The sequence below is a fragment of the Trachurus japonicus genome, chromosome 14, assembly GCF_045865225.1.
Source record: "Trachurus japonicus isolate A0001 chromosome 14, Traja_1.0".
NCBI classification, from domain to species: domain Eukaryota; kingdom Metazoa; phylum Chordata; class Actinopteri; order Carangiformes; family Carangidae; genus Trachurus; species Trachurus japonicus.
The window spans coordinates 10,676,320-10,703,411 of record NC_140920.1 but is presented as its reverse complement, the minus strand read 5'-3'; the positions used below and the strand labels follow the sequence as shown (position 1 = coordinate 10,703,411).

The 27,092-nt window shown below is 42.7% G+C and overlaps 3 protein-coding genes across 11 annotated transcripts in view; 1 reads left to right on the top strand and 2 right to left on the bottom strand.

The window, feature by feature from the left end:
• The window catches only part of adora2b (adenosine A2b receptor), a 12,031-nt gene extending 7,730 nt beyond the window's left edge, over nt 1-4,301 (top strand). The window contains exon 3 of the mRNA XM_085797460.1: nt 1,099-4,301. Coding sequence (XP_085653586.1) covers nt 1,099-1,843 — 745 coding nt within the window. The 3' untranslated portion in view covers nt 1,844-4,301. The remainder of the gene's footprint in view (nt 1-1,098) is intronic.
• Nucleotides 4,302-4,606: 305 nt separating this feature from the next.
• On the bottom strand, nt 4,607-18,277 carry zswim7 (zinc finger, SWIM-type containing 7). Its single transcript, XM_085797461.1, has 5 exons — nt 18,143-18,277; nt 16,261-16,282; nt 15,110-15,212; nt 6,416-6,520; nt 4,607-4,818 (listed from the first exon to the last, which is right to left on the bottom strand). The coding sequence occupies exons 1-5, from the start codon at nt 18,216-18,218 to the stop codon at nt 4,708-4,710; spliced, it is 417 nt and encodes a 138-aa protein (XP_085653587.1). The 5' UTR covers nt 18,219-18,277; the 3' UTR covers nt 4,607-4,707.
• A 1,470-nt stretch (nt 18,278-19,747) lies between these two features.
• Nucleotides 19,748-27,092, bottom strand: part of ncor1 (nuclear receptor corepressor 1) — a 56,451-nt gene continuing 49,106 nt past the window's right edge. For 7 of the 9 annotated variants that reach the window (XM_085797430.1, XM_085797428.1, XM_085797433.1 and 4 more), the window contains 10 exons: nt 26,597-27,060; nt 25,866-25,982; nt 25,369-25,502; nt 25,050-25,267; nt 24,258-24,401; nt 23,667-23,812; nt 23,408-23,461; nt 23,142-23,318; nt 22,873-23,049; nt 19,748-22,225 (listed from right to left, as the gene is read on the bottom strand). In XM_085797430.1, the coding sequence (XP_085653556.1) occupies nt 21,930-22,225; nt 22,873-23,049; nt 23,142-23,318; nt 23,408-23,461; nt 23,667-23,812; nt 24,258-24,401; nt 25,050-25,267; nt 25,369-25,502; nt 25,866-25,982; nt 26,597-27,060 (1,927 nt within the window). In that variant the 3' untranslated portion in view covers nt 19,748-21,929. The remainder of the gene's footprint in view (nt 22,226-22,872; nt 23,050-23,141; nt 23,319-23,407; nt 23,462-23,666; nt 23,813-24,257; nt 24,402-25,049; nt 25,268-25,368; nt 25,503-25,865; nt 25,983-26,596; nt 27,061-27,092) is intronic. The other 2 variants (XM_085797432.1, XM_085797436.1) reach the window with 1 other exon arrangement.

The window sequence follows — 27,092 nt, the reverse complement described above, 5'->3', positions numbered from 1 at the left end:
GACAAACACAAGCTGATAAAACGAAAACCAGCATCCACTTCTAGGTAGTAGCAGCCACAGAATAAAATAATCTCCATTTTTGGACAGTTTTTCTGACTGCAGGTCGTTTTTTGGTGGCATAACCTTGTTCACAAATATTTTCCAAACACACTGTGAGTATCTGAATAATGCGTCTTTAATAAGCTTAGGGTTTGAGAAGAAGATCCATCCCACAAATAAGCCAAACATATGAAAGCATCAGCAATAAAATTTCAATTACTTAATCAAATACAACACCACTGGGCGCTGCTGCCTAATGAGTCCAATCAATCATTGTCAAAATCAGTTTTGCAGCTTTTATTTATTGATTTTTTTTTTTTTTGCTTGACTTTCCTGACCACAAGCTGCTGCTGCTGCTGTTTGGTTTACAAAAAGAAAATGGTGATCTTTCATGACAACACTTCATCATCAGTTATCCTGACTGTCTGACTGAGTCCTCTTTGTTAGTCCAATGTGCATCCTGGTGCAGTATAGAGAAGTAATATGAGCCGAGTGTCAGAAACCAACAGCTGCTCACCTTTTATGCAGCAAAATAAAAGATAAATATTCTTTCTGGAGCTTCTCCAGCGCATAATTTAAACTCATGATGATAGATGGGGAAATATTTGTAGAGGAAATTGTTTATAAAATGAACAGCAAAAAAACCCCCAATGAGGATGAAGCTTCACATGCACTCACTGTTGTATCATGTTGCACAGATACATCTCAATACATTTCTAGTAGTTCAGGTCAAACAAATTCATATAGATGGACATACTTTGCAGAAGGCCAACATTTCCATATTAAAAAAGCTTTTTTCTTTAATAGATACTTCAGATACTGAATTTTAGGTCTGTAAAGCCATAATCATTACAATTAAAAGAAATTAAGTAATAAAGACATGAAATGCTTCATTCTGTGTGTAATGGATCTATATAATGTATTAGTTTCACTTTTTGAATTGAATTACTGACATTCAGAAACTTTTCCATGATATTCTCATTTACTGAGATGCACCTGTATTTGTTTGACTGATGTCCACGTGATAAAGACAGTAACCTCCTGCTGTGTTTCCTGTAGGTACAAGGAGTTGATGACCGGAAAGACCGCCAGAGAAATCATCGCTATTTTATGGATCCTCTCCTTCGTCATCGGCCTCATCCCTTTCTTTGGCTGGAACAGGAAGTACTTCGCCTGCAGCACCAACAGCAGCAGCTCTGGGGGGAACAACACTACAGACGCTGGCGGCCTGGTGCAGGGGCCGAGCGGCGACAGAGGAGACTTGTTATGGAGCTGCAGGCTCAAGTGCTTCTTTGAGAGCGTGGTGAACATGTACTACATGGTCTATTTTAATTTCTTCGTGTGCGTGCTGGTGCCGCTGCTCATCATGCTGGGCATCTACGTGAAGATCTTCACCGTGGCCAGGAAGCAGCTCAGGCAGATCGAGCTCAAGTGCGTGGGCAACGGGGACAGCCATCACCACGGGCTGCTGCAGAAGGAGATCCGGGCGGCGAAGTCTCTCTCCATCATCGTGGGGCTGTTCGCCGTCTGCTGGCTGCCCGTCCACATCCTCAACTGCCTCACGCTGTTTTACAGGGAGATGGAGAAGCCGGAGGTCGTCATGTACGTGGCCATCATCCTGTCTCACGCCAACTCGGCGGTCAACCCCATCATCTACGCCTACCGCATCCAGGACTTCAGGAACACCTTCCGCAAGATCCTGGCCCGTCACTTCCTGTGCCGCAGGGAGGAGCTGTACCTGAGCTCCAACGGCAGCAGACGCAACAGAGACCAAATCCACATGACCATCGACCCTCTGCTATAGAGAGTCGTGCAGAGGAGGAGGAGGAGGGGTATTATCTGTGTCCGCTCTGTTGTTTCAGTCTTGAATTTTATTTCCACTGAGGTTTCTAATGTTTACAGAACAAGGGTATGATATGTGAGGGTGAGCCGATGTTAAGACGCGCCTTGAATGTGGACATTTTATTTATGAACTGTGTCAAGAATCAGGGGTCGAGCAGTGAAATGTTAAACGGTCTTACGTAACTTTTGTATCGTGTGAAGGATTTCTGATTTAAAAAAAAAAAAAAACACGATGAAGCTAACTGGATTTGTAGGACTGTGAACAGGATCCAAACTTATCATTCTGAAATGAATCCACCCTGTTACAACTCCAAACACTCCCTTTTCTTTTTGCCCTGCTATTTTATATTGTCAATATTCAGTGCCAGTGTTTAATTATTTATTTATTACAAACACCTTATCTTTGAGAATGTAAAGATCAAAAAGACAAAACAAAAGAAAAAAAACAACAACTTTGTGTGGCTAGATCTGTGTGTGTGGACCTAGAAAGGTACAATAGACGTAGTCTCCATCCCACATTCATCCTTGTGACCCTCACAGGCTCTGTTCTTTCTTTTCTGATTTATAAGAGGAAGTATTTTCTAGGTCTGTGTCCAAAGTGGGAGACAGATAAGGATGCAATCTGTCGTTGTAAAGCAGAAATGTGCTCGAGCTGCTGCATCAGTCTTTGTACAGGCGGAGGGACACAAACAGATCACAAACAGGGAACTCTCCTGCTGATTGAAAATTGCCAATAACTAAACTAGAAGGGGGGAAAATGCTAGTGTAAACAAAAAGAAGAAGAAGAAAAAAAAACTTTTCCAGTCCCAAAAATCATTTCTCATCGCACACAAGGCTGACAAAATAATCCGGTGACCTGTGGCTGCGATCCAGATCCAGATCCAGATCCAGAGGACGACTGGTTCCAAGATAAACTAGGAACCAGTAAATCAGTCAGTCGCACAGATTCGGAAATAAGTCGCAGTTTAGCAAAAACACACCTGCAGTGGTGCTGTGTATCATTTTCATGTTACTTAACACAAAAAGCTCAGGAAGTGCTGATTCACCACAAAGCTTTTTTTTTTTTTTGATGCTTTGTTTTGAGCCAACAGATGATATACTGTATAAGCAGACACGCCATCTTAAAATTTAATTATCATGATAATTATTATGATATTAAATACTCCTCATCATGCATGCTTCTTCTGGTACACATGCTTACATAAAACAAAGCATCATTGCTTTGATTCAGTTAGCTGTACATGAATGTCACTCGCCTTAGGAGTCCAGCTGACAACACCCCCCACCCCCACCCCCCCCTCTACGTTGGTCTCAGCTGGGATCCCGAGGCCGTTCATACAGTCACTCCCCCCGAAAGCTGCTCAAGTCACTGACCCAACCGAGGCATTTGATACAGCAGAGCGTATTCAAGGGTGAGAACCACAAAAATATACAACTCTGACGACTCATTTCAATCACAGGAAATCATTTTCTTTCTGTGGTGCAGCATCGCAGTTTGAAGGAGCACAGCTGCAGCCGATGTTTTTTCCACTGAGTCAAATTTAGAGGAAAAAACAAAAAACACCTGCTTTGTGTCTTTTCCTCTGGGGTGGGGTGTTCAGTGTTGTTGTGAATGTTTCTGTTGAATTTTTCAAACTAACAGGTGGTAAATCACGAAAGGACGTTTGGTAAAATTTAATCGGAGCAAAGAAGAGTATTGTAATTTATGTAAAGAAAATGAGAGGTTTTTTTTTTTTTTTGTCGCCCGAGAGCCATCACTACACAAACGAAAAACACATTGCACTGACATTTTAGATAATTTCCTGTTTGGTGTACTTCACTGGTGATGGCGAACCATGTCGTGTTGGTGTTAACAAGTGTTCCTTTGGTTTGAGCGCTTCACTCTCTCCCTTCATTTTGCCGTTGTGTCCAGTGTTACCACCTCTGACCGAACTTCAAGGGCTAAAATACAGGAGTGTGCCAACGTTTTAGTACATTCCAATGGAGACATCTATACTGTAACTGCACTGTAACGTTGTATTATTGTCTTTGTTGACTGATGTGTTAAAAAAAAAAAAAAGTACTGTAGGTGTCCGGCTTTCTACAAGCTATTGATTGATGTCAAACTATTGCCTTCTTTTGCGATTTTTAAAAAGGTTAAGACGGACAATAACAAGTTGATCTAGTTCAACATTCCTGCCTTTCATTCCTCAGTAGCTATCTGTCAGTGTGCTGTAGTGTCGCTACTAATCAGGAAAAACATCCACTGTGGTCGAGCTGATGTGCAACTTTTCCAGAGGCCATTCTTTCTTTTCTTTCTTTCATTCATTCATTCATTCATTCAACAACTACAAACTGCAAACTGATACTGCTATTTAACATGATGCAATCTGTATGTATGGTGAATTATTTTGTTAATAAAGGTAATGTTTATATTGTTACAGAAAAGTCTTTATTTTGAAAATCTCAATTTGAGACGGTTGATGTTTACAAAAGCTGCTCAGGAAAAAACAAAAAAAAACACTTCCCTGACTGATGTGACATCAGTTAAAAATAACCTAAAAAAAAATCAGCACGCTCAGTAAACAGAAGTTGTTTCCCTGGAAACAAATAAAAACAACTCTTCCAAAAGATAATATAAATAAAGCCACATCTGGCATCTTTCAGGGGTACATGTGAAAGAGCAGGAGCCCACGGTCATGTGCCCGCCTCTCTGTGTGCAGTTCCAGAAATATCCATGTTGAATCATGGTCCATCATGTCCCTCTGGGCCCAGGTGTGCTGGTCCAGCTGCTGCAGGCTGCTGGTGGTGGTGGTGATGGGAGTGGGGGGGGGGGGTACCTGGGTGTCAGGGTGCTGGTGTCCCACTGAGCAGCGTGGACATCTGCTGATCAGACACCGTCTCCTGCTGAGTCACAGCCGTGGCTTGACAGAGGTAGGCAGCCAGGATGTGTTTGCACTGCAACAGAACAACACAGACACTGATTCATGACGTGACCACAGTGATTAATGAGACGGATATGAAGCTCTAATGACACCGACACCGCAGTCATTTAAATTCAAAGAACTGGTGTAAACACCATGGAAAGAAGAAACCGTTTGGTTCTGACCTGCTGGAGGTTTTCCATCGAGTAATTTTTCAATCTGAGATTATTTGTCTCAAAGCTAGTTCTACAAGTATCTCCAATTTTTAATTAAATTATGGACATGGGATTACAAATATGAAAAGTAAAGAACACATGATTAACAGGGTCACGAGTGTGTGTTTGTGTGATGAATGAGAAGCCAAGGCCGGTAGCTGGTGTGTGTGTGTTGAATGAGAAGTAGCCCTGCTGCTGCTGCTGCTGCTGTTGTGTATTTATATGCATGTGTCACTAAACACATTCCTCTCATCATTATCAATATGAACGTGTTAATCATTGACTTGTTTTCTCCCTCAGTCTCGGGCCTTGTTCTATGCATTATAAATGAGGTTTCCTCTGCACCGGCGCCTGCGGATCAGAGTTTTTACATAAACAACAAGACGAGGGACAAAGGTACAGACGTTTGTTTACTAGTGTCTCCTGTCGGCTGTGTTTATGAGCTCATGGCTGCCTGCTGTTGGCCGGGGGAGCGTCTTTGTCCGTTATCAGCTGCAGCGTGGACCTGGTCCGGTCTTATCCACTCGTGTTGGACTCTGCAGAGCCTCTGGACGATCACAGCGGCTCCAGCTGCACAGCAGACAGGCTGCATGGTCAAACTCAAGAGTCTCCTGAGTGCTGCATAGTTTTTACTTAGAGATCAGAGAGTTATAAAAAAATCTGATCCACCATTAAGCTTCCAAACATGTAACAGCACAAAATAAACTTTAAAATCTATTAAAGTGGCTATTTACGTGTCAGGAGAGTTTGATGAATTAAATACTCGTCTTTTTTTGTCTTTACTGTGCTTTCGTGGGGAATGATGATATCAGTGGTGCTGATTGGCTCTCGGAGAGTCTCCTGGCTCTGCTGCTGCTGCTGCTCTTGTTTCTCACACTGATTTTAGCAGCATCCTCCAGGGAGAACTAGTCTCTCTGCTGCTCTGCTGCTGAGGTCGTTTGCTCGCAGATATGTAGCGAAAAACAGCCAGCCGGGGTGGACACGCCCCCCTCGCTGACCTGACAGATATACAACCAGACCGCAATACATCTGCTGCACACATTTCGACGTGTGCTGCTTGGTCTCACTTTTTTCCTGGGCGAAAGGTGTCTCCAGGACAAACGCCTGACCCACAAGACACCGACTGTGGAGCAGATTTCACCTACATGTGCAAAATATGTGTGTCTTTGACTATGTGTATGGTCAAGTATATTTAAAAATTCTTTTATTACCACTGCAGATGTGATAGGTGAGTTTAAATAAATCTCAGAAACCACAATCTAAAACATAGATGTAGAGACATGTAAGTAGAGAGTAAGAATAATCTGACTGGGCATTTGATGTATGAGATGTATGTGGCACCAAACACAGACTGAGGCTCCATTTTCAACTCGAAATGAGCGTCACAGTGTGTGTGTTTGTGTGTGTGTGACTCACCAGCAGGCCTTCATTCTTGCGGAGCACGGTGTGGGCAAAGGCTGGACACGGGCAATAGTGACAGGACACAAAGCAAGTGTACAAACGTCCGGAGCCTCCCATTACCTGCAACAGATTCATGCAAAGTACATTCAAATATTTGGCGACGTATACAACGACAACCTGGAGACAAGCATCAGTTGTTTCTCCATAAGGGAGGAGGTTTACCAAACCAAACACAATCGCCAGGCTGTACTGTGTAGTAGTTGCCAGCTGCAGCTGTGGAGCCGTGGAGAGACAAGTGGAAGTGTGGAAAGACATAAAGGAAAAACTCAACTCTGTACTACATCACAGAATTCCAACAACGTGCAGAGCAGTAAACGCACATGGTGGACACATTTCCTCTTTATCATAAATCTAAAAATGACTGACACTGACATTATAGAGCAGCGGTGTCAAACTCATTTTAGTTCAGGGGCCAAAAACAGCTCAATTTGATCTCAAGTGGGCCGGACCAGTAAAATAATAGCATGGTAATTTATAAATAAAAATGTTTCAGTAGGATTAAGATGTTTACAGTTAATGAACTATCCTTTTACAAAATATATTATGAACAACCTGAAATTTCTTGATAAAAATATTTGCGGTTTCAACAATGTTATGCCTCTTCTGTCTTCTACACTGCCCGTCCAAAAAGAAAAAGTCACCACTTGAATTTAACTAAGTTAATAGGTAAGAGCCTCATATTAGATAATTACTGCATGGATGATTATGTTTCGGCTGGCAACAACTTATCTAACCCTAACTGATGTAGTCTCATTTCTTAAACAACCATGTTAGAAGACACATTCTGTGGTCGTGGAGAGGATGTTAATCTGTTTCAGAAGGGTCAAATTATTGGCAAAATATCTAAGGAGATTGCTGAGACTATTAAAATTGGGTTAAGAGCTGTCCAGCGCATTATTAAAAACTGAAAGGATAGTGGGGGACCATTATCTTCAAGGAAGAAATGTGGTCCAATGTGACAACAGAGTCTAGACCTTAAAGGGATAGTTAAACATTTTGGCAAATTGGCCCATTGCCATAATCCCTATCTCATAGCGTGGTGAATGTGCAGGTCACAACTTGTCCACCAGAGCATTTTGGAGTTGTTGGATTGTGTATTTGATGAGTTTGATGAGGGAAACCAAGAAATCCCATTAGCCTCTGTAGCGTAGCTCTGAGCAGCTCGCGGCTCTGCTCCGCCGTTCTAAAAATAGCTTGCACTGACAATTAAAGAAAACAAACCTACTCCTAAAACTATAGGGATTATGGCAATGGGGCAATTTGCCAAAATGTTGAACTATCCCTTTAACCCCAATGAGAATCTTTGAAAAATGAATGCAACTCTGGACGGAAATAAATGTTGTGACATTGCAGAAGCTTATCGAAACGATGCCACAGCAAATGTGTGCCATAATCAAAGCTAAAGGTGGTCCAACAAAATATTAGTGTGTGTGGCTTTTTTTTGGACGGGCAGTATGTGTAATTTTCACACTTGGCAAATTCATCCTGAGGGCCGGATTGGACCGTCTGCCGGGCCAGTTTTGGACACCCCTGTTACAGAGAGTATTCAGCAATGTTACATTCTCCCTAAGAGTCTGAATGAGTTTGTCCTTAAATCACACCAGAGAAGACAAGATCAGCGATGATGTCATCTGGAGACGAGCCCTGCAGCTGCTTCATGCGTGAAGTCAAACAAACTGTTCACACATTAGGACACCAGTCACGGTATTTTACCAACTGATACTTCCCAGTGTTAATACAGCTTCAGTGTCTCCACACCAGCAGCTACTGTGACCATCTCTTGGACACTGACTTACCTCCGTTCTTTGGACTCTTTGGCTTTTTTAAATGTCTCATAAAAGTAACAGATCAGTGGTTGAGTTGAAGGTGAGGCTGCATCAACCTCATCATTTCAGATGACTTATTTGGTAGGAGACGAGATAGACGCGATGCATTTTTAAACAACCTGCAATGTTGTGTGATGTCTAATGGCCTTGGCTGACAGCCCCTCCTGCTGCTCACTCCGGCTATAGACAGTGATTTAAGTTTCGTCCTCATGCACATGACACATGAGGACATTAAGTCAGTGGATTAGCTTGACACCTCACAAAAACTAATGCTCCCAGTCCCCACCATGGCAGAGCAGGCTCCATTACTCTCCACAGCCTCGATAAATTACCTCTCTCTGTGACCTACTAAAGTAAAAACACCTCATTTGTTCATTGCGACACTTCATTATAAAAAAAAGGCACCAGAGACAATTACATGGACTTAAAACACCTTGGTAAAGATGAATAAAGCATCATACATAGCAGCAACGGGGACAAAAGCAGGGAAACTGTGAGGACGGAGCCAGGGACCTCTAGGGTTTCTAAAGCGCCAAGTTTATTGAAAACCAGCTCACACTGGGGTCTTTTTTGTTGTCTGCTGGCATCGTAGATTATGTGGCTCTGCTGCAGTTCACGCTGCTGCAAAGCTGGCAGCTAATGTCATCAACAGACACACACACACACACACAGACTGTAGGCTTCCAGTGCCTGGAGGGGATCCAGATTTCCAACAAACACTATATACATCAAGATCTGCCATTCAGTTATCTGCAGAGGGAGCAGCGAGAGTTAAAGCCTCACCAAAGCTCTGGCTGGAAACACCAGCTCTCTGGGGAACAGTCGTCGGGAAGCCATTATGAGCCAGAGGGACGTGAGCTTGGACAGCCCTCTGTCCACTGGTTTCACACCACAAACAGGGCTACAGGGAAATTTAAAGTTCTGGGAATACCCTGAGATACCCCGCCCCTGTATCTGAACTGATTGGACACATTAAGTCTCTGGCTGTTTATTTAATTCGAGAACTGCCGGCCTTTGAGTGTGAAAACGCTTTTGTCCATTCCTCACAGAGTTTGTTCTCCATCCCAGTTGGGAGAACAGCTTGATGACTCACACTGTAGGAGAAACGATCAAATAAACTGGAGGGAGTCTTTAGCTGCCACAGAAACTCACATCAGTGCATCAACATCTCATCATCAGCTCCTGTCACCACCTCACACCTCACAGACGGCCAACGGTATCTGATCGGACAAATCAAACTAAACAAATCAAAAGATCATGCTCCTGTCCGATATTTTTTCTTCCCTCTGGATCATGGACGGAATTATTTCAGTATTTATAATGTCAGAAAATGTTGAAAAAAGTAGTAAGAACGTTTTTTTTGTTACATTAACAGTCCAAAAACCAAAGCTGAACTGAAAAAAAACAACAAAAAAACAGAAAATCCACACATCTCATGAAGCCGTGCCAATAAATATTTATTTATTGTTAGTATTTAGTGTCGTTTAGTTTAGTATTCAGTTTAGTTAGATTTGATTATTCTGAATCAATTTATATTATAAGATTTCTGCTAGTATTCTGTCTATTAGCTATTTGTTTCCGGTTTGCCTGTCCACCTGCTGGCTCATACCATATTATAAGTATTTTAAACTATCTATTGCACCCCGCACTTTCTTTCTTTCTCTTCTCTTGGATATGTTTGCCTTTGTTACTGTTTTAGTGTAGGCTATGTTATGTACTGTGTATGTATGTATTGCATGTACAAGGCAGCTGTTACAACTCCTTGCCCAAGACAAATTTCCCCTTGTGGGACAAATAAAGTTAATTTGATTTGAGTTTAGGTTCTTTCTTGTTTATTATTTGTGTTTTTGTTTCATTTGGGCACGTTAGGGGCACCTGAGAACATACAGTATGTAGGGTTACGGTAAGGGACCAGCATGCACCTGGGTGGGCAAATGGTTTTTTAACGGAGTCGAAGAGGCACAATGGAATTTTCTTTGTCCTTTGCTTGCTCGTTTTCTGGTAAAAAAAAAACATGTTTTTTTTCCCATCCCAGACACCACAACCCATGGTGCAGCAATGGCCCTTTTTTATGATTTTTATGATTTGAAACTTTTCTTTGTTTGGACAAACGGCTGCTACAGTCAGCAAACTACTTCAAATCATCATTTCATTTCAGCACTACTGTCCTCAACAGCAACCCTCGTTGTTGATGTTCTGTTGAGCAAAGGGACTCAGTGCTGCCACCCACAGTGTTCATGCTCATACAGCTGAGTTTCATTACAGATGTGAATACACTAACTACCTCTAACTCCCCACGGGCTCTGGTACACCATCTCCATTGAAAAGGTCACCGAGCGTTAAGAAGGAGATAAGGTGAAAAAACAGTGAAATGCCAGGATCTCATGAGTTATTCATTCCTTTGGAGGAAAGACGAGTCCAAACAACCACAGCAACGTGAGAAAGTCGTCCGTGTCCCATGGAAACTGTATATTAACAGGAAATGACGAAAATGGTGGAATTTGTTAATTTATCAACTTCTATTTCACCGTCTCTCTGACACAGTGACCGGCTCCCCAGCGTCAGAGCGCCTGTTCCAGTAAACTCCACTCTCCATAAGGTCGAAGAATATAGTTCATTTCCAAACACGAGTCTCATCAACTTCCTGAAAGCATTAATGAAATCTAATTTTTAATGCTCTATTTTATGATCTAATGAAAGAAAACTGCTCTCCCATCTTCTTCCTGCCTTACTGGAAATTTGTGAAGACGCTCGACCAGCGGATGTCGACTTGCGGAGGGGTTTATTTTCCTCAAACTGTCGTCACTGAGAGGACGCTCTTTTTACTCTAACTGTAAGTGCTGTCACGCTGCCCACGTTATGTCTGCACTGAGCCAGAAGGAACAGCCCTCCAACCAGAAATATCACAACTCAATCTTTGGTCCACAGAGAAGAGTTTAAGCCTCCTTGTTTAAACTTAACTTACACTGCTTAAAAATGACCTACAACCTAAATCTTTTATCCTCATCTATGTTCTGTTTAAAGTTTTCTCAAATAGTTTTTGCCAGCTGCCCACTGGAGCACTTACTGTCAAATTTAAGTTAAGAGAGGCAGAGGCCGGTGTAATCTAAATATTTGTGCCACGTCTTTGAGACACACTTTGAACAGACTCTGGATAAACTGAAGTCTCACACAATCTATCCCTGACTGTCAAAACATTAAACACTGCCTGATCATGGGAACTCAATCTTCACGATGCATGACACACAGAAAGAGAAATACTTTGTGATTATTAATGTGCTGTTCATGTGCTAAACTCTCCCTGTGAAGGCGTGTGATTTACTGCATGATGTAATGCTACTGTTCTCAAAAGAGACGCCTGCAACTGCAGACTGACGACAAAAAACTGTCATATTCAGCTTGGACAAATCTGAGTAGCTGGTGAGATTAAGAGAAAGAGGAGACCGCACACTTCAGCTCCCTTATGTGCTGATTTATTTCTGTCTACATTTATGTTTGAGGCCAGCACCTTTTTAAACTGGATGTGCGCGACCTTTCTTTCTTTTTTGAATTTAGCTGGTGAGATTAGAAACATTAAAAGTATAAAAGCCAAGTGTATAAGGTAAAATGATCTGTAATAAACAGTGCTCTGAAAAAGTATTTGCCCCCTTCCAGATTTCTTACTTCTTTGCATATTTGTCACACTTAAAGCAGAAGTAAGCGGAATGTTTGTGTTAATATAAGTCTTAAATAGTTATATCTTCCTACAGCAATCACTTACATAGAGTGTTTGGTCTGAAACACGGGTCTGTCAGTCACTCTGCTCTGCTGTAAGCTGAGGAGAAAACTTTCCTCGTATCCTACAACCTTTATCCAATGAGGAGAGAGAACGGCATGAAGGGGCGGTCCTCTCTGTGTGTGCAGCCAAGGGATGCACGTGAATGTGGTGACGTAGGGACGAGGGCGGGGACTGCTAACTCCATCGGCTGACAGGAAGTTAGCCAAAACGACCGGATCGCTTACTTCTGCTTTAAATGTTGAAAATTATCAAACAAATTTTAATATTAGACAAAGTAATTGCCCCCCTTATTAAATCATGAACTAACTGTGACAAACCTAATTTCACTGTCCACAGTCTGCCCTGATGATCTGTGATTTCTTGATTCAACAGGTCTGGCGGTGATAAGGCCTGGGTGTGGACAGTGAAATTGAACTCAGATTTCAAAAAATTTTGGTTCATCACAGTTAGTTCATGATTAAACAAGTGGGGCAATTACTTTCACACACACGGGGCCAGGTAGGTTTTTTTCCCGTAAAAATTGAAATCATCATTTAAAAACTGGGTTATCTTTGTCAAATATTAAAATGTGTTTGATGATCTTAAACATTTAAAGTCCCACTCCCGCGACCCTTTTCGGCCATTTTAAAACCAGCTCATTAGCCATGCACATTAGCAATGTACCTCTGGGGGGTGGGCGGAGACTGCGCTGCTCTGCACCCGCCCAGCCACCTCCTCGCACCCCACCCCCCCGCTTGCTGACAGCTGGACATTGTACAATTACAGATTCAGCGCGTTTAACGTAAAACTCCACACTGGGATTCAATCCCAGACTGGTGCATAGTCCTTGCTCACAGTGCAAGCTGCTCTACCAGGTGAGCTATACCTATTATACCTTGACAGCTACACCGAGCTGTGAAGGCTTTCACCTCTGAGCCAGATGCAGAGCGGGGCGGGAGCTTGTAGCACTAGTGCCCTCCCCTGGAGCTGTGACACCCTCAACTCCAGTCTTCCTGAAACTGCCAGTTTGAGTCTGCCATTGGTTCACAGCAGTTTGAAGGCAGAAAAACTCTGAAATGCAATTTTGCACTTCCTTCTCTGCTGATAAGTGCTCTAACACAAGAAAAATGCCACAGGAACATGTGAAAAGCTCAAAAAACACGATTTTCACGGGAGTGGGTCTTTAAGTGTGAAAAATATGGGAAAGAGTAGGAAATCTGGAAGGGGCAAATACTTTTGTACTGTAAGTCATGCAGAACACCTGATAGACTGGATGCACAAATGCACTGGATGGACAATGAACTACCTCAGGGCTTCCTTATGTATAGTTTGACATTTTGGGTAATGTGCTTATTGATTCTCTTGCTTAAAGTTTGATGAGAAAATCAATCCCACTCAGCCAGTTAAGACTTAAGACTGTAAACAAGGTGAATCAGCCCCGTTTGGCCGTCGAATGGTACCAAGAACCAACAATACTTCTAAATACCACAACTTTAATCTGTGCAAAATCCACACAATTCATTGGGACCTGTTTGCCAAACAAACAGGAATGGCCACCTTGCAGTTGTGTCCTTCTGCCAACCGGCCAAGCTACAGGAAACATCTCCCCTTCCTGAGTTAGTGGTGAATAATGGCCAGAAGTGTTCCAGGGAATCACCTTTCACCTTTTGTATGAGAAATGTCACCACCTCATTATCTTGTCCCACTAGACATTCGTGTTAAACTCAATGATAATTTGTGTATGGATTCTTGAGTTATTGCCAAAACTGTTTCTGGAGGTCACCATTACCTTGACCTTTAACTTTGACCATTAAAATCTAATCAGTTCCTCGAGTCCAAATGGAAATCTGTGCAAAATTGGAAGCGACGGTCTTGAGCAGTTCCTGCAGATATTGTGCTCAGGAGAGTGGGACAGATGGACGTGCTGATGGACAACAGGAAATCATAACGCCTTAAGTCCTTGGCTCGAACTAGCACAGAGGAGTCACTTTGACCGACCCAGAAATAGTCCAGTTGATAACCCATCATAAAACATTAGACACTTTGGTTATTAAAACAAATAAGATAATAATGAGTTAGTACGGTGGCAGGTGAACTCATTTTTGTTCTAAATTAAACTAACTTTGTTGTTTGCCTGTATCTGTTGACATGTGTTGATGGATCTGTGATAGATCCAGTGACCCTGCAGAGGTAAGCAGTTTAGCTAATGGATGCATTGACACTTGGCATTTTCTTCAAATAAAAGAGTAGAAAGTACAAAATCTAAAAAAGACCTTATGACCTTATGAGTCTCTTCTATTGTACTACAATTGTTCTCAGGAAAACATATAAAAAAAGCATTTCCCAGAAGTGAAGAGAAAATATACTATTCATGTCCAATACATTCTGGGTGACCACAAATGTCAAACAGCCTGACACGAAATGAGGTGAAACGATGAAGGCACCATGACAGAGCTGAAAGTGTCCAAACACAGTCTTTATTTAGCTGCATTGTATTTTACAGCTCCTTTCATAAAAGTGTTTTTGCAGGGCGCTGAAAGCGTTTACAGGAAATTTGGGTCACAATGACCACAGCCTCCGTGGCCTTGTTCTCCCACCACAAATAAATCTACATCCGACTGAGGTTAACTTCTGACTTTGAGAACAGCATCAGTTTACATAGTATGGAAGAATGGCATTTACTTTATGTAACTTGTAATTACTGGACACTGGTGTGTCTGTGTGGGAGCCATGCTAGGACTTTAAACTGGATGGACCACAGGATAAAAAAAAAAGGTCCAAAAGTCTGACTCCACTTTCCCACAATAGTTTTTTCTTCACACCTTTAAACACACAGAGTCCTACAAATATTGTTGCCAGAATGTGTCACATAAGCTTTTGTCGTGTTGTTGGAAAGGTTTTGAAAATGAAGTTTGAAAATCAGGCTTTTACGATGTAATTTTGACTGAGAAAGGGCTTTAAAGTTGGATGACTGCTGAGAGTTCACAGGGAAGAACGCAGCTGATTTGCAGGATGTAAATTGTGCAAGACTACTGATTTTAGTGCTGACAGAGACACGTAACGCACCTGGAAAGCTTTGCGTCCACTGGGAGATGAGAAACAGGTGACCGAGCGCTGGTCGACCAGGTCCAACGCCTGCAACGCACAAGGCCCGAAGACAAACTTCAGACTGAAAGACATGGGGAAGAAAATGTGAGAACACATTTTGTACTTTTGCACTCAGGTCATTAAAAGGAAACGTACTGTCAGACCCTGTGCTGAGCTGTCTTGTAACTGGTGATACAAGAAACACCAACTGTGCCTAAATCCTCATACAGGCATGAATCCAGAGTGGAGATTTTTAGTTTTAGAATAATAACACCAAAACATGATATTTAAAATTCATGCTTTATATGAAAAAATGCATTAAAAGTTATTGTGTAGCTTTTGTTATATTATCTAAATGCAAACATCAACATCAACAAAAAACACTTTTATCCTCCTCCTCTGAAGCTGAAAAAAGACTGAGGGATACATCGAAACCAAAATATTACTGAGAGTATAGGAAAATAAGGTAAAGCACCATTAATGACATTTATATTGATACTCAATGCAAACTGTGATTCCGGAAAAATATCTGCTAATGTAAGACAAAAGCCTGAATCAATTAGTTTGTTAGTTTGTAATTACATTTTGTTTACGATCGGTTTGTGGACATTTTCCTATAACTGGGAGATGATGAATCTAAAAATGGATGATGATGCCTGCTCGTGAATTACCAGAATGTCTGGTGAAGAGCCCCGACATCAGAGTCGGCCTGACAAACAGGCAGGATGTGGCCAGGTTGACCCAGACAGGGAAGACCACTTCACTCCCATTAACTGTGGCCATTATGCTGGGAAATGTTGCAGCGGAGACAAAGAGCAGCAGCAGCAGCATCATAGCACTGTGTCTCAGTGCTACGTCATCTGGCAAATCCAGACTGTAAAAAAAAATGCTTCCCTTGTGTTCCTCAGTGTGGTTTCTAAAACTTCACACCCACTCATTCACTTTAGCCATGTGCAAACATTGTTTTTACTCAGATCGTAACTCAGACAGGCAAAAGTGACACATTTGTGGATTGTGTCATAACATAAGTTAAAAATATTTGAGCTTGACAGCAAGTTACTGTCGCTGGTGGCAGGTTTGCAAATAAATATCTGTTAATAGGAAATGGGAATGGATAAATGGACACTTACGCCATAAGCAGATCATCAGAAACTGCAAAAAAGAAAAAGAAAATGTAAATGTGCATTCAACATATTTAAAAATTACATTTTAATTTTTCCATTTTCTGCAGACAAAGTAGAGTGAACAATATGACAGAATAACCAAACACTATCTGCTTCAGACAACCATGGTAGTTGTTGCTTTTGTATTTAATCATATATATACTAAAATGCATGCTATTGCTGATACGGCTAAATACTAAAGAAAACACTGTTGTCTCACGCTAGAGGCTGAGGACAAAAGCGTGGGCTCTGTCTGCAGTTGTGGGTTCAAGTTTGATGCAGGCAAGAAAAGTCGAGATGGCCTCTGGGTCTAAGTGCCTAAGTGGCTCTGTGTCAAGAATCCAAACTCTCAGTTTTGTTAAATCCCTCAACATGGCTCCAATAGTACACACTTTAAAGCAGTTTTCCTCTCCCTGAAGCCAAATTTAAAAATAGGAATGTATTTTTTTTTTCAGTTTGGCCTTGAAAAAATTGCCATGTACAGATAACAAAACCACTGATTAATGGTAATAAAAGTCTGTGGTGGGTTATCAAGAAAAATTGGGGTTTAGGACTTGGCCTGAGGCGATCCTTGGTGGACAATAACAACAGAACTTTATTGTGGCTTTTCTGTGCCGTAATATTCCCATTTAAGGCTCTGCCACAAAAACTGATGATCGGGGACAACTGTACTGTAACTGACTGTAATGTTATCTGTTGATTTGAGATGTTGGTACATTATGTGAGATACAGTATATCACTCATTTATGATGAACATGTTGATAATATAACGGTGAATCATATTTTTTATTCATTTATTCATTTTGTTCCAGTCAACAGTGTGTATAATAGGCCTTTTTGACAGCCCAGGTGGTGCTCAGGTAATCAAGTCTATGAAGGTTCAAATATGCCAAGAAATTAAGCCTGGACTTTGCACGTTTTTTGTTACTGTAATTTATACTTCCTTTTCTTTATTATTTCTCTGCTCCAATGTATGTTGAATTAAAATGCCTAATCCTTCACTGTTTTCTTGTCTGTAACAACATCTATTGCACGTCTGTCCGTCCTGGGTGAGGGTCGGGATCCCTCCTCTGTTGCTCACCCTGAGGTTTCTCCGATTTTTCCCTGTTAAAAGGGTTTTCCATGGAGTTTTTCCTCAGTCGATGTGAGGGTCTAAGGACAGAGGATGTTGTTAGGATGCCATGTAAAGCCCTTTGAGACAAACTGTTTGTAAAAACGGGCTATACAAATAAAATTGCCTTGCCTTGCCTTGCCTTCACACCTTAATATCTGGTACTGTTGTTTTGTTTTCCTTCATGAATCCCTTAAATGTTTTTGCACGTTTAGGTTGTATCTTTTAATTGCTCAATAAAAGAAAGGAAGAAGGACAAGTCTGTGAAGGTTGAATTTAATTCAGCTGCCTTTGTTTTTGGGTCACTGCTCACTGGGACACTTGAGCAGATTGTTGGCTTTATAATAACACCGAGCTCTTCCAACTATGACAGGTCAAAATACCTGCTGGGAATAAGCCCCAGTCTTCTTTACAGGTGTCTTCACGTAAACAATGTTGTAACAGCGCCATCTAGAGCCTGATTACTGAAACACACCCGAGTAGAAACAAACTATGCTAAATGCTACGTTACTTCTTTTGTCACATTTTGCATAGCAACAACAGCTGTGTGTTTTTTTAACGGAGAAGTGAAGTTGAAGGTTGAATTCCCGATAAAGTTAAAGTTATTATGTCAAGTTTCCTCCTAAAGACAAGTAAGTTTGCCTCGTTTTGATAAATCCAACTGTTAGCTGGTGATGCTAAAAACCCGTCCAGGGCCCAACGGTCACTTTTATCTGCCCTCAACCATCCCGGCCTTACTCTGAGATGATTCCTGGTACGACTTCTGGATATCTCGAAAAAGTTGTTCAGCCACTGCAGGTAAAAATGAGGACATTTCTCTGTCCGGATGTCATCGACTTCTCTTCACTCTTCACTCGACACTGATGCTGCGTTCGTGAAAACTCGGAACTCTGAATCTCCCGAGTTGAAAAAAGTCCTAGTTCCGACTTCAAAGCGTTCAAAGAGACGCACCACGCCAGAATAACCAAAAACATGGCGGACCCTTTTTTCTCCGACTTTGCCGAGTGGGAGCTCCGACTTCAGACGGCGTTATTGCACTTTTTCAAGCAGGAGGTCGGAAAAATACGAGTTCCGATTTGTCGCGAACGCAGCATAACTCGACTAGTTTTGACTGTCCGACCAAAATATTACGACTTCCGGTTCGTGGGGTTTTGTTGTTTTCCCTCCAAAATAAAAGTCCCACTGAAAAGTTGGGAGACCTTTGTAGTTTTGCGAAGTGATGGGATTTTACTAAATAGTGGCCAAAGCAAAGATTGCATACGTTAAAATATGTTTGAGATGAACTGAGTGCTTAGTTGGTAACTAAAACTATAGCCTACTCTTATCCATGAAATTCTCATCTGGCTACAGACTATAAGACAAATGACAGAGATTCATACTATTTGAATGCCCTACAAGGCATCACTCACTGACTTTTATGACCAATTCATGGTTTAATTTAATTGAGCTCAATTTAAAAAAAACAGTGCCCCCGCCTGTACTGTCTCTGGTATAAAAGACCAGCATGAATGGAAAAAGCCCAGGGGTATGTAGTATTTAGCCAATGAGGTAGCACACACAACAGGCCATTTACAAAGAAGACATTTTAACATGTTGCAGAAGTACAAGACACAGGCTGAATTTCAATCCGATCCCTTAAAGACTCACTGACTTAGAGGCGCCATCACACGAGGGGCTCAGTGAGGGCTGTCCCATTGTCAAATCGTCAAGTAGTGTCACTTAGTGGGCCCATAATGGCCCCTAATAAGTCAGCATCAACGCTGAATTTGTGTTCACAGTTCACAGCTTTGTGGGGTCAAATACAGGGAATGCCATTGGAACTGTAAATAAACAAATGCAGACAGAAAGAGGGCTTTCCAGGCACAATTGTTTTGAGTTTATCCCTTACACACCTTGTGAACGGTAAATTATCAGTCCAAGACCAGCCAGTGTCGACAACATTGTGTAGTAGTCAAGTTAACATGAAAGGGGTAAAAGGTGCTGTCCCGTTCCTATTATAGCATCTGGAGCCCCTTCAGACTCTCAGCTGGCGTCAGTTTAGTCAGTGAGGGTTCAGGACTTGAGTCTTTAGGGGGCGGGATGGACTCGGGCCATAATGTTAAGAGTAACATTTGTGCATTTCCTGCTCTGAGAAGCCAAAACCAGAACCCTACCATGGCAAGCCTGGACTGATATGTAGTTTGACAAGCTGTGTCTGTTGTCCTTTGCTATTCATTAGCCAGTGCAATGGTGTGGACACAGCAAACTATCATGAAGTCAGTTTAAAAAAAAACGGAAAAAAAAAGAGGGATGCAGTGCATGATAGTTATTAAAAATATGAGACACCTATAAAGGACATACACGTTTTTCAGTGGTGGACAACTGATCCACTTTATTTGATTGGTCTGAACTCTCGTAATAGCCTACTAAGAGACATTGTGCGATACAAACATTGCATTTCAACATCATAGGATACACGGGTTTTCAAGTCTCAATTTCAAAAAGACAAAAAAGTCACCACTGTGTGTTTGATAGAGAGCTGAAAAGGTGCTCTAATTCTTTTTCGGCTTCATGTCGGATTTCTTTAAGATTCAAGTTTGTAAACTTTCTTTTGTCATTGCCTTTGTAAACACATAACATCCCATCTAAACAGGATGAATAACAAAGATGTTGAAAATGACAAAATAAAAATCTGAACATGTGCTATGACAAATGATTCAAAATCAAGGAAAGAAAACAAAATATCAAGTTTAGAGCAGAATGGATTAGTTGACTGAGCAAAGTGAAAGTGGAAAAAGCCAAAATATGGTATTTTTTCACATATTTCAAAAAGACTAGCGAAGGAACGTTACTGCCATTTATGATGTTGACCAAGTATAATTCATATTCTAACCTTTATAAACCTGTTGATTGACACAATGAAAGCAGAGATTAAGTGGTCACGGTCTTGAATCACCGTGATAGCAAACTCCAAAACATTTAACGGTACCATACACTTAAAAACTGTAACTGTGATGCAAGTGTCACACTACAAACTTATGTACCAGCTACAAGAAAAGACAGGAAGTCAAAAACATCCAGATTTCTGTGAGTGGTGGGAAAAAAGTTAAAGCACATCTGAGTATACTCCTGTGCTGGAGGTTGAATAAGTTACACAGCAGGTAGTATGCTTTTTGTTGTCAAAAGCTAGAAAGCAAAAAATAAAAAGTGCAACAATGGTGCAGACCATTCTTTATGTTTGGTTAGTTTTGTCTTCTTGTGTAATGGAAAGACAATTTACAGAGTTCAGATTTTTGTCAGGACAGTATCAAAAAAAGGGACTACAGAAACAAATACAAACATCAAACACCAACGTATATCTCTGAGAAAATTACTTAAAGCTGCCTTCTTTCTCAAGTCACGCGGCATGGCAAAACTGTCAAAAAAAAAAAAGTTCCTGACATACATTTTTTTTTTTTTACCATGACAACATTGCAGAGCAGATCATTCTGGACAGGCTGGAAACTGCAGAGAGAGACAGCAACATGTGTCACACCATGGTCAGCTCTATTTAAAAAGAAAAAAATATATATTGGCTCACTTTCATTATTCAGACTGGGTCCAGGAGTAGTCATAAGTTTATCTTTTCTGGCAAAATTAAGCTTATATCAGACTTTTCACCTTTCTGCTATGACACCAGTGTTCTCAACTTTTGAAGACATTTCTCTTGTCTAGAACCGGGTGAGAAGTTACATCTACCATCTGATAATTACAATCCATACATCATCTCCACGGCGTGGTGAAGACAGGCATCAGATATCAAAGATGTTTGAAATGTTAGTCTGTGTTTTGTGTTGTCCACAAATGTCCACGATGTTCAGCCTCTGGTGGTGCTTGATGGATGGCGCACAGGGTAGCATAGTCTCTGTGCTCCACTCATTGTCAAGTACGAACCACAGGTCTGGTCTCTCTTAGCGTCGCTATGGTAAAAATATTTAAATGGGCGTCAGGTGACGTGGGGGTGGAGATGGACTGGGAGAGACCAACTGTGATATTAGAGATTATGCCCCTACTCTTCCCATTTAAAGTGGATCAATTTAAAAGCGACATTAAAATAAGAAATAATCAAGGTAGGAAAAACACTGCAAAAGGTTACTCTATTTACATACAATGATTTTCTCAAAGACAAAGTATATCTTTACAGAAATCAAACAAAATTCAGAAATAATCTCTTATGTTGTTTCTTTTTACATATCAAGTTCTTCATCCTTACTATAGCTCATGTCATCCCCTCAGCCGAGTTTTGTCTATCTCCCCGACAGGCTGGGTGAGTGCTTCCGGACCAAAAAGCAAGTCTTGTTCCGGAGAGCCCTGCCTGTCACAGGCTGCTGCTTGTACTCTTAGGCAACAGCCAGGGGGCGCCAAAGCACCAAAAATAAAAATGACACCACCCCATCTACTTGTCACACTTGCTAGTGAGCAAGGCTAGTTCCGGGAGAGCAGGGGTGAACAGACAAGCCTCAGTGCAGGCGTCTCTCGTGGTTACCGGAGCTGCAGGAAGCAGGGCTCAGTCGTCGCTGTCGGACAGGGTCTCGTATTGCTCGGACAGTAGAGACTGCCACACGCGCTGCTGGCCCACTGGGGCTCCGGCTGAGGGTGGCTGCTGCTGCTGCTGTTGTTGTTGTTGCTGCTGCTGCTGCTGCTGCTGCTGCTGCTGTTGTTGTTGTTGTTGTTGTTGTTGTTGTTGCTGTTGTTGCTGCTGCTGCTGCTGCTGGCTCTGTATGGAGGGGGAGGCTATGGAGGTTGGTGGCGTGCTGCTTAGTATGCGCATGGTCAGTGGGTTGTATGGGAACTGCATGGAACCTGGAGGAAGAAGAAGTGGAGAAAAGTGAATAATTAAGACTGAACTGCACACGGGCTAAGTGACAGACAGATGTTGCAGACACTAGTGGGGTTTCCATCCACCTATTCTTGTTCGCATTTTCAAAATTTGCAAAAGATGGAAAGGCCAGAAATTCGGAAAAAGGTAGAAAATTTGTCAGCGTATCGATAAAAGGAAAATGCTACTTTTTGCTATGGAAACAGGTTTTGCGAATAAACGATGGCCGACGTCGTTCACACTGCAGTATACAGTATACATGTTTCCCAGAATTCAGCGGCATATACAGCTGCAAAACAGGCGAAAAGCTGTTTTATTTCCCGCTGTAGCGCTGTTGTTATTACGTCACTTTATTAAGTTTTTATATTTTTTTAATGCAAGAAAGTAACCATTTAGATCCCCAATGTGCGGTTAGTTTATCCAAATGACGGCTGTTGAGAAGTTTGTGGGGAGAAAGCGATCGCTAATGAATTTACTCGCAGGTTTTCACCCAATAATCACAAAACAATAACGAATGAAAACAGGCATAAATTTGCATTTTCTTTTTGCGCATTTTAACAGAATTCTCTCAAAAATTTCGATACATTTGGATGGAAACCTGACTACTGACGGCAGAGCTTCGACAGCTCACCTGTGGATGAGGGTCGATCATCCCAGCTCCATTGTGGCTGGGCTTGGGCTTGTCTGTGATAATCTCCCTCAGAGTGGACGGAGGACACTGAGGAGGGGCGCTCCCCTCCAGCGTAGGCCTGACCCAGGTTAGGTGACTTGGATTTACGGCTGTTGGCTTTGCCCTGCTTCTGCTTCCCTGTAGATACAAAATAGATGAAATCAGCAACACGTTAAACACAGCATCTTGTCTGAATATTTGTAATACTGGGGGTGCGGCTGGTAACGTACCCATACTGGGTGAAGGGTTTGCCTCCTGGCGGGCGTCACCGCCTCCGCCAGGTGTGTTGTTACACTGATCCTCCTGTCTTTCCTCCAAGTTGCCCATCAATGCCTTGCGGATGATGTCCTCCAGGCCCAGGTTGCTGGCTGGATCACTGAAGGAGTGATTCCTGGGGTTGATGTTGCCTACAAACAAAAAAAACAACAAAACAGTGAGGAAAGAGACATCATCAAAGTGTGAAGAGTGTGTCTGAGCCAGTGTCACTGCTACTTACCGGAGCTGGTAACAGCAGGCAGGTTGAAAATCTCTGTGCCTGGTTGTGCGTTTCCTGCAAGAAAACAATTAGCTGTTGAAAAACACCAAGTATCTGACAAGCAATTGGATACAGAAACGATACAGTAAGCCATATTATCCTAGTATCACATGCTGATTGAGCTTGAAGTCGTGCATGCACAGATATTAACAGAGTTTGTTTCAACATCTGATACAGGCATGTTAATTAGAAGGAAGAGGGTAAGAGAAGACCCACTTACCAACATCAGAATCACCGACACCAGAGTTGGAGTTCAACTTACGAAAGATCTCCTGCTTCTTGTTTTGCACCATTTGCGAGGTGTTCTCCAGCTTGGTGAAGAAGGAAGGCAGATAGCTGCCACTCCCTGGGGACCTGGAGTCATTCCTTGAACCAGATAAGGTGCAAAGAGTCAAAATGCAAATGAGGAAACGGGGTCAACAGGCCCTCAGTAGGAGTTTTAATCCCACTGGGCTTTCAAACAGCTGCTAACACGGGAGCAGCACTCTGTACTGACTGGTACCCTTGCTAGAAATCAGTTTACAAGCTGTCAGGGTGCCAGCTGCAAACTAATCTGGTGTACTGGTAATTTGACATTCACAACATATACAACATGTAAGAGCTGCACAAAAAAAAATCCCTTCCCTCTCTCATCAACATTTCATAATAATCCATCTACTATTGAAACTGACCTTTAAAGAGTGCCAGCACAATAAAGATACAGATATCAAATCTGATTCTGAATCTATTTCTAGCTGAATTGAGAGATGTACTGGCCTGTTGGGCTGACAGCTACAAACTATCACATTTCTGAATTGTGCAGAACCAGCACCTGATCTCTGAGTTGTCAGCCTCTCGTCTCTGGGGTGGAGGCCTGCTGGTCTCTTGTTTGTCCATGGCTTGATAGCTCTGTGGAGGAGAGATGGGCTCGTAGTTCTCCATCGGCCTGCCTCCTCGCTCAGGAGACTTACCAGGTCTGGAGTGGAAAGGAATGATGAGACTCCTGTTAGACACATGATGCATAATAAAACAGACCCACTTTCATTATATGAGGATGTTAAAGCAGAAGTAAGCGATCTGGTCGTTTTGGCTAACTTCCTGTCAGCGGATGGAGTTAGCAGTCCCCGCCCTCGTCCCTACGTCACCAAATTCACGCGCATCCCTTGGCTGCACACACAGAGAGGACCGCCCCTTTATGCTGTTCTCTCTCCTCATTGGATAAAGGTTGTAGGATACAAGGAAAGTTTTCTTCTTGGCTTACAGCAGAGCAGAGTGACTGACAGACCCGTGTTTCGGACCAAACACTCTATATAAGTGATTGCTGTCGGAAGATATAACTATTTAAGACTTATATTAACACAAACATTCCGCTTACTTCTGCTTTAAGTCCCAAATCTAGGGGAAACCGACACGTAACATGACTTTGAGTCCCCTTGCTCCTCCCATCCCCAAGAAGGTAGCATTTTCTTACTTCTTACAAACAGAAAAGCTAAGACCACCCTGATCTTGCCTATAGTCAAACAAGACAGGGATCTACCCTTTTCTACCCTAACAGAAAACAGGAGAAAAATGCCCAAACAAAAAGAGCTTCTCATACATATAGTAAACTGTCTGGTCCGCGTACCTGGCCCTGGGCTTGTCAGGGGCGTTCTCTGGGGAAACCCGACTGGAGGGTCTCTGGTGGTGCAGGGCCTGGACCTGGTTCTCAGGACTGTAGCGACTGGGTCCCTTGGCTCGACCGGAAGAGGACACGGGCGGCACCACGCTCTGGAATGTGGCAGAAGCTGAAGAGGAGACCGGCGGGGGCTCCTGATTCCTGGCAAAGTCCTGGGTTATGATATGCTGCGTGACAGAACCACAGAACCGGGCGATTAAGTCCGACGGGGCGGATCAAGTTTGATATTTACTTCATTACCGTTTCATATTCTGCCAACACATCTTACCGAAATGTGGTCTGCCAAGGTCATGACCCGGTGAGTCTTGGGGACCTGAGAGTAGCCGTCTCCCTGGGAGGGAGGGGGCTGCGGCGGCTCCGCTGACTGTCGGTAACGACTCACATCGTAGGCCCGCATGCCAGCTGGTGAAGTTTGAGCAGGGACAGAGTGTTTTTGTTTTGGAACAACAGTCAAGGGGGTGATGAGATGGGGAGGAGCCGATATGCTGTTTGGCAACAGAAACTGATCTACATCTGCGAGCAGGTGACAGGAATAACTTCAAGTGGAGTCTGGTGACGAGACTGGTACCGAGGAATGGTGTCTGACAGTCTCATGTGAAAAGGTCAGTCAGGGCAGGTTTACTCCACTAGCAGCTAAATTTAGCATCCACAGCCACATTTGTTCAATCATTTTAATATTGGACGTCATCTTTGACATTAAGGACATAAACTTTGAGTGAACTGCAACATTTAGGCTCCCATTACTTAGATTTCACATGCTCATACCTGCTGCCTGTTGTTGCCCATCTTCTGGTTTGTCCTGTTGGTGTTGGACTGGGGAACTAGCAGGACTGATGACCTCAATGGCTCCTGCACCGGTGTTGTCGTATCGATTAGATGACACTGCAGCACAAGCATGAACAAAGAGTTGTTACTGTCGAACACAGGCCACAATGTAAAGGTTCAATCAGGTCATTAAATGCAGCGCTTTCATAAAAAGAGACCCCGAGGAGTTTGCTTTTGGTTATAAAAGAGTCTTATATTAATGTGGATGAATCTACGTAACCCACTTGTTAATGGGTCCATTTTCGATAAATATATTCTTTTGTCTTTATAGTTATCTTGATATTATTATTTAGTGGCTGACTCGCCCAGCATTTCCTAGTTTTGGTTTCCTGGACGCTGCCCGGCGGGCCATGGGAATTGCGCCACCGGATTGCCGTTTATGGTCGGAACTACGACGGTATCTGATTGTCTTCGAACCCCCGACTTTCATTCTTGATTAATGAAAACATTCTTGGCAAATGTTTTCGCTTTTGTCCGTCTTGTGCCGGTCCAAGAATTTCACCGTGCGCACGGAAGCTCATGAGAAATGTAGTTTGAAAACATTTCGCTTTCCGAAACTCCTCGTAGTCCCTTTATGTGCTAATCCATTAAGGTAATTGATGTCACAGTGCACTGAGCAATGTAAATAAGGTTCAGCTATCTCCTAAGCCATGTGTATGCAACACACTTACAGCTGCTAGAGGAGTCAGAGCTCTGAGACCCTCGCTCTCGTGAGTCTTTGTCAGATGCTATCTGCCGCGTGATGATGACATCGATGAAGCTCGCGGCCGTGATAGTCGTCTTTCCATGGGTCCGAAGCTCCTCTTCGATGCGGGACTTTGAGGTTTGAGGTCCCTTATCCTTAGGGCCCTCGGAGTAAGCTGGGTGGGGCTTACCCCCTGGCAGAGACATGGCGCCATATGGAGACTGCATGGATCGTCTCTCCGCCTCCTGTTGCTGCTGCTGCTCCGAGATGCTGGCTCTTTGTCGGGCTGCAGCCGACGAAGACATCTCACTGTCCCGGTTGCTCTCCTTCACCTTGACATCCATCTGCGGGGCTGAGGCTGCGGCGTCCACCAGTGCGGCCAGAGCATCAGCAGCGGTGCCGTAGCGAGAGCCGCTTTGTACTGATTGTGTTGTTGCTGCTGAATGGGGCCTGATGTGGGAAGAAAGAAATGACGAGTTTAT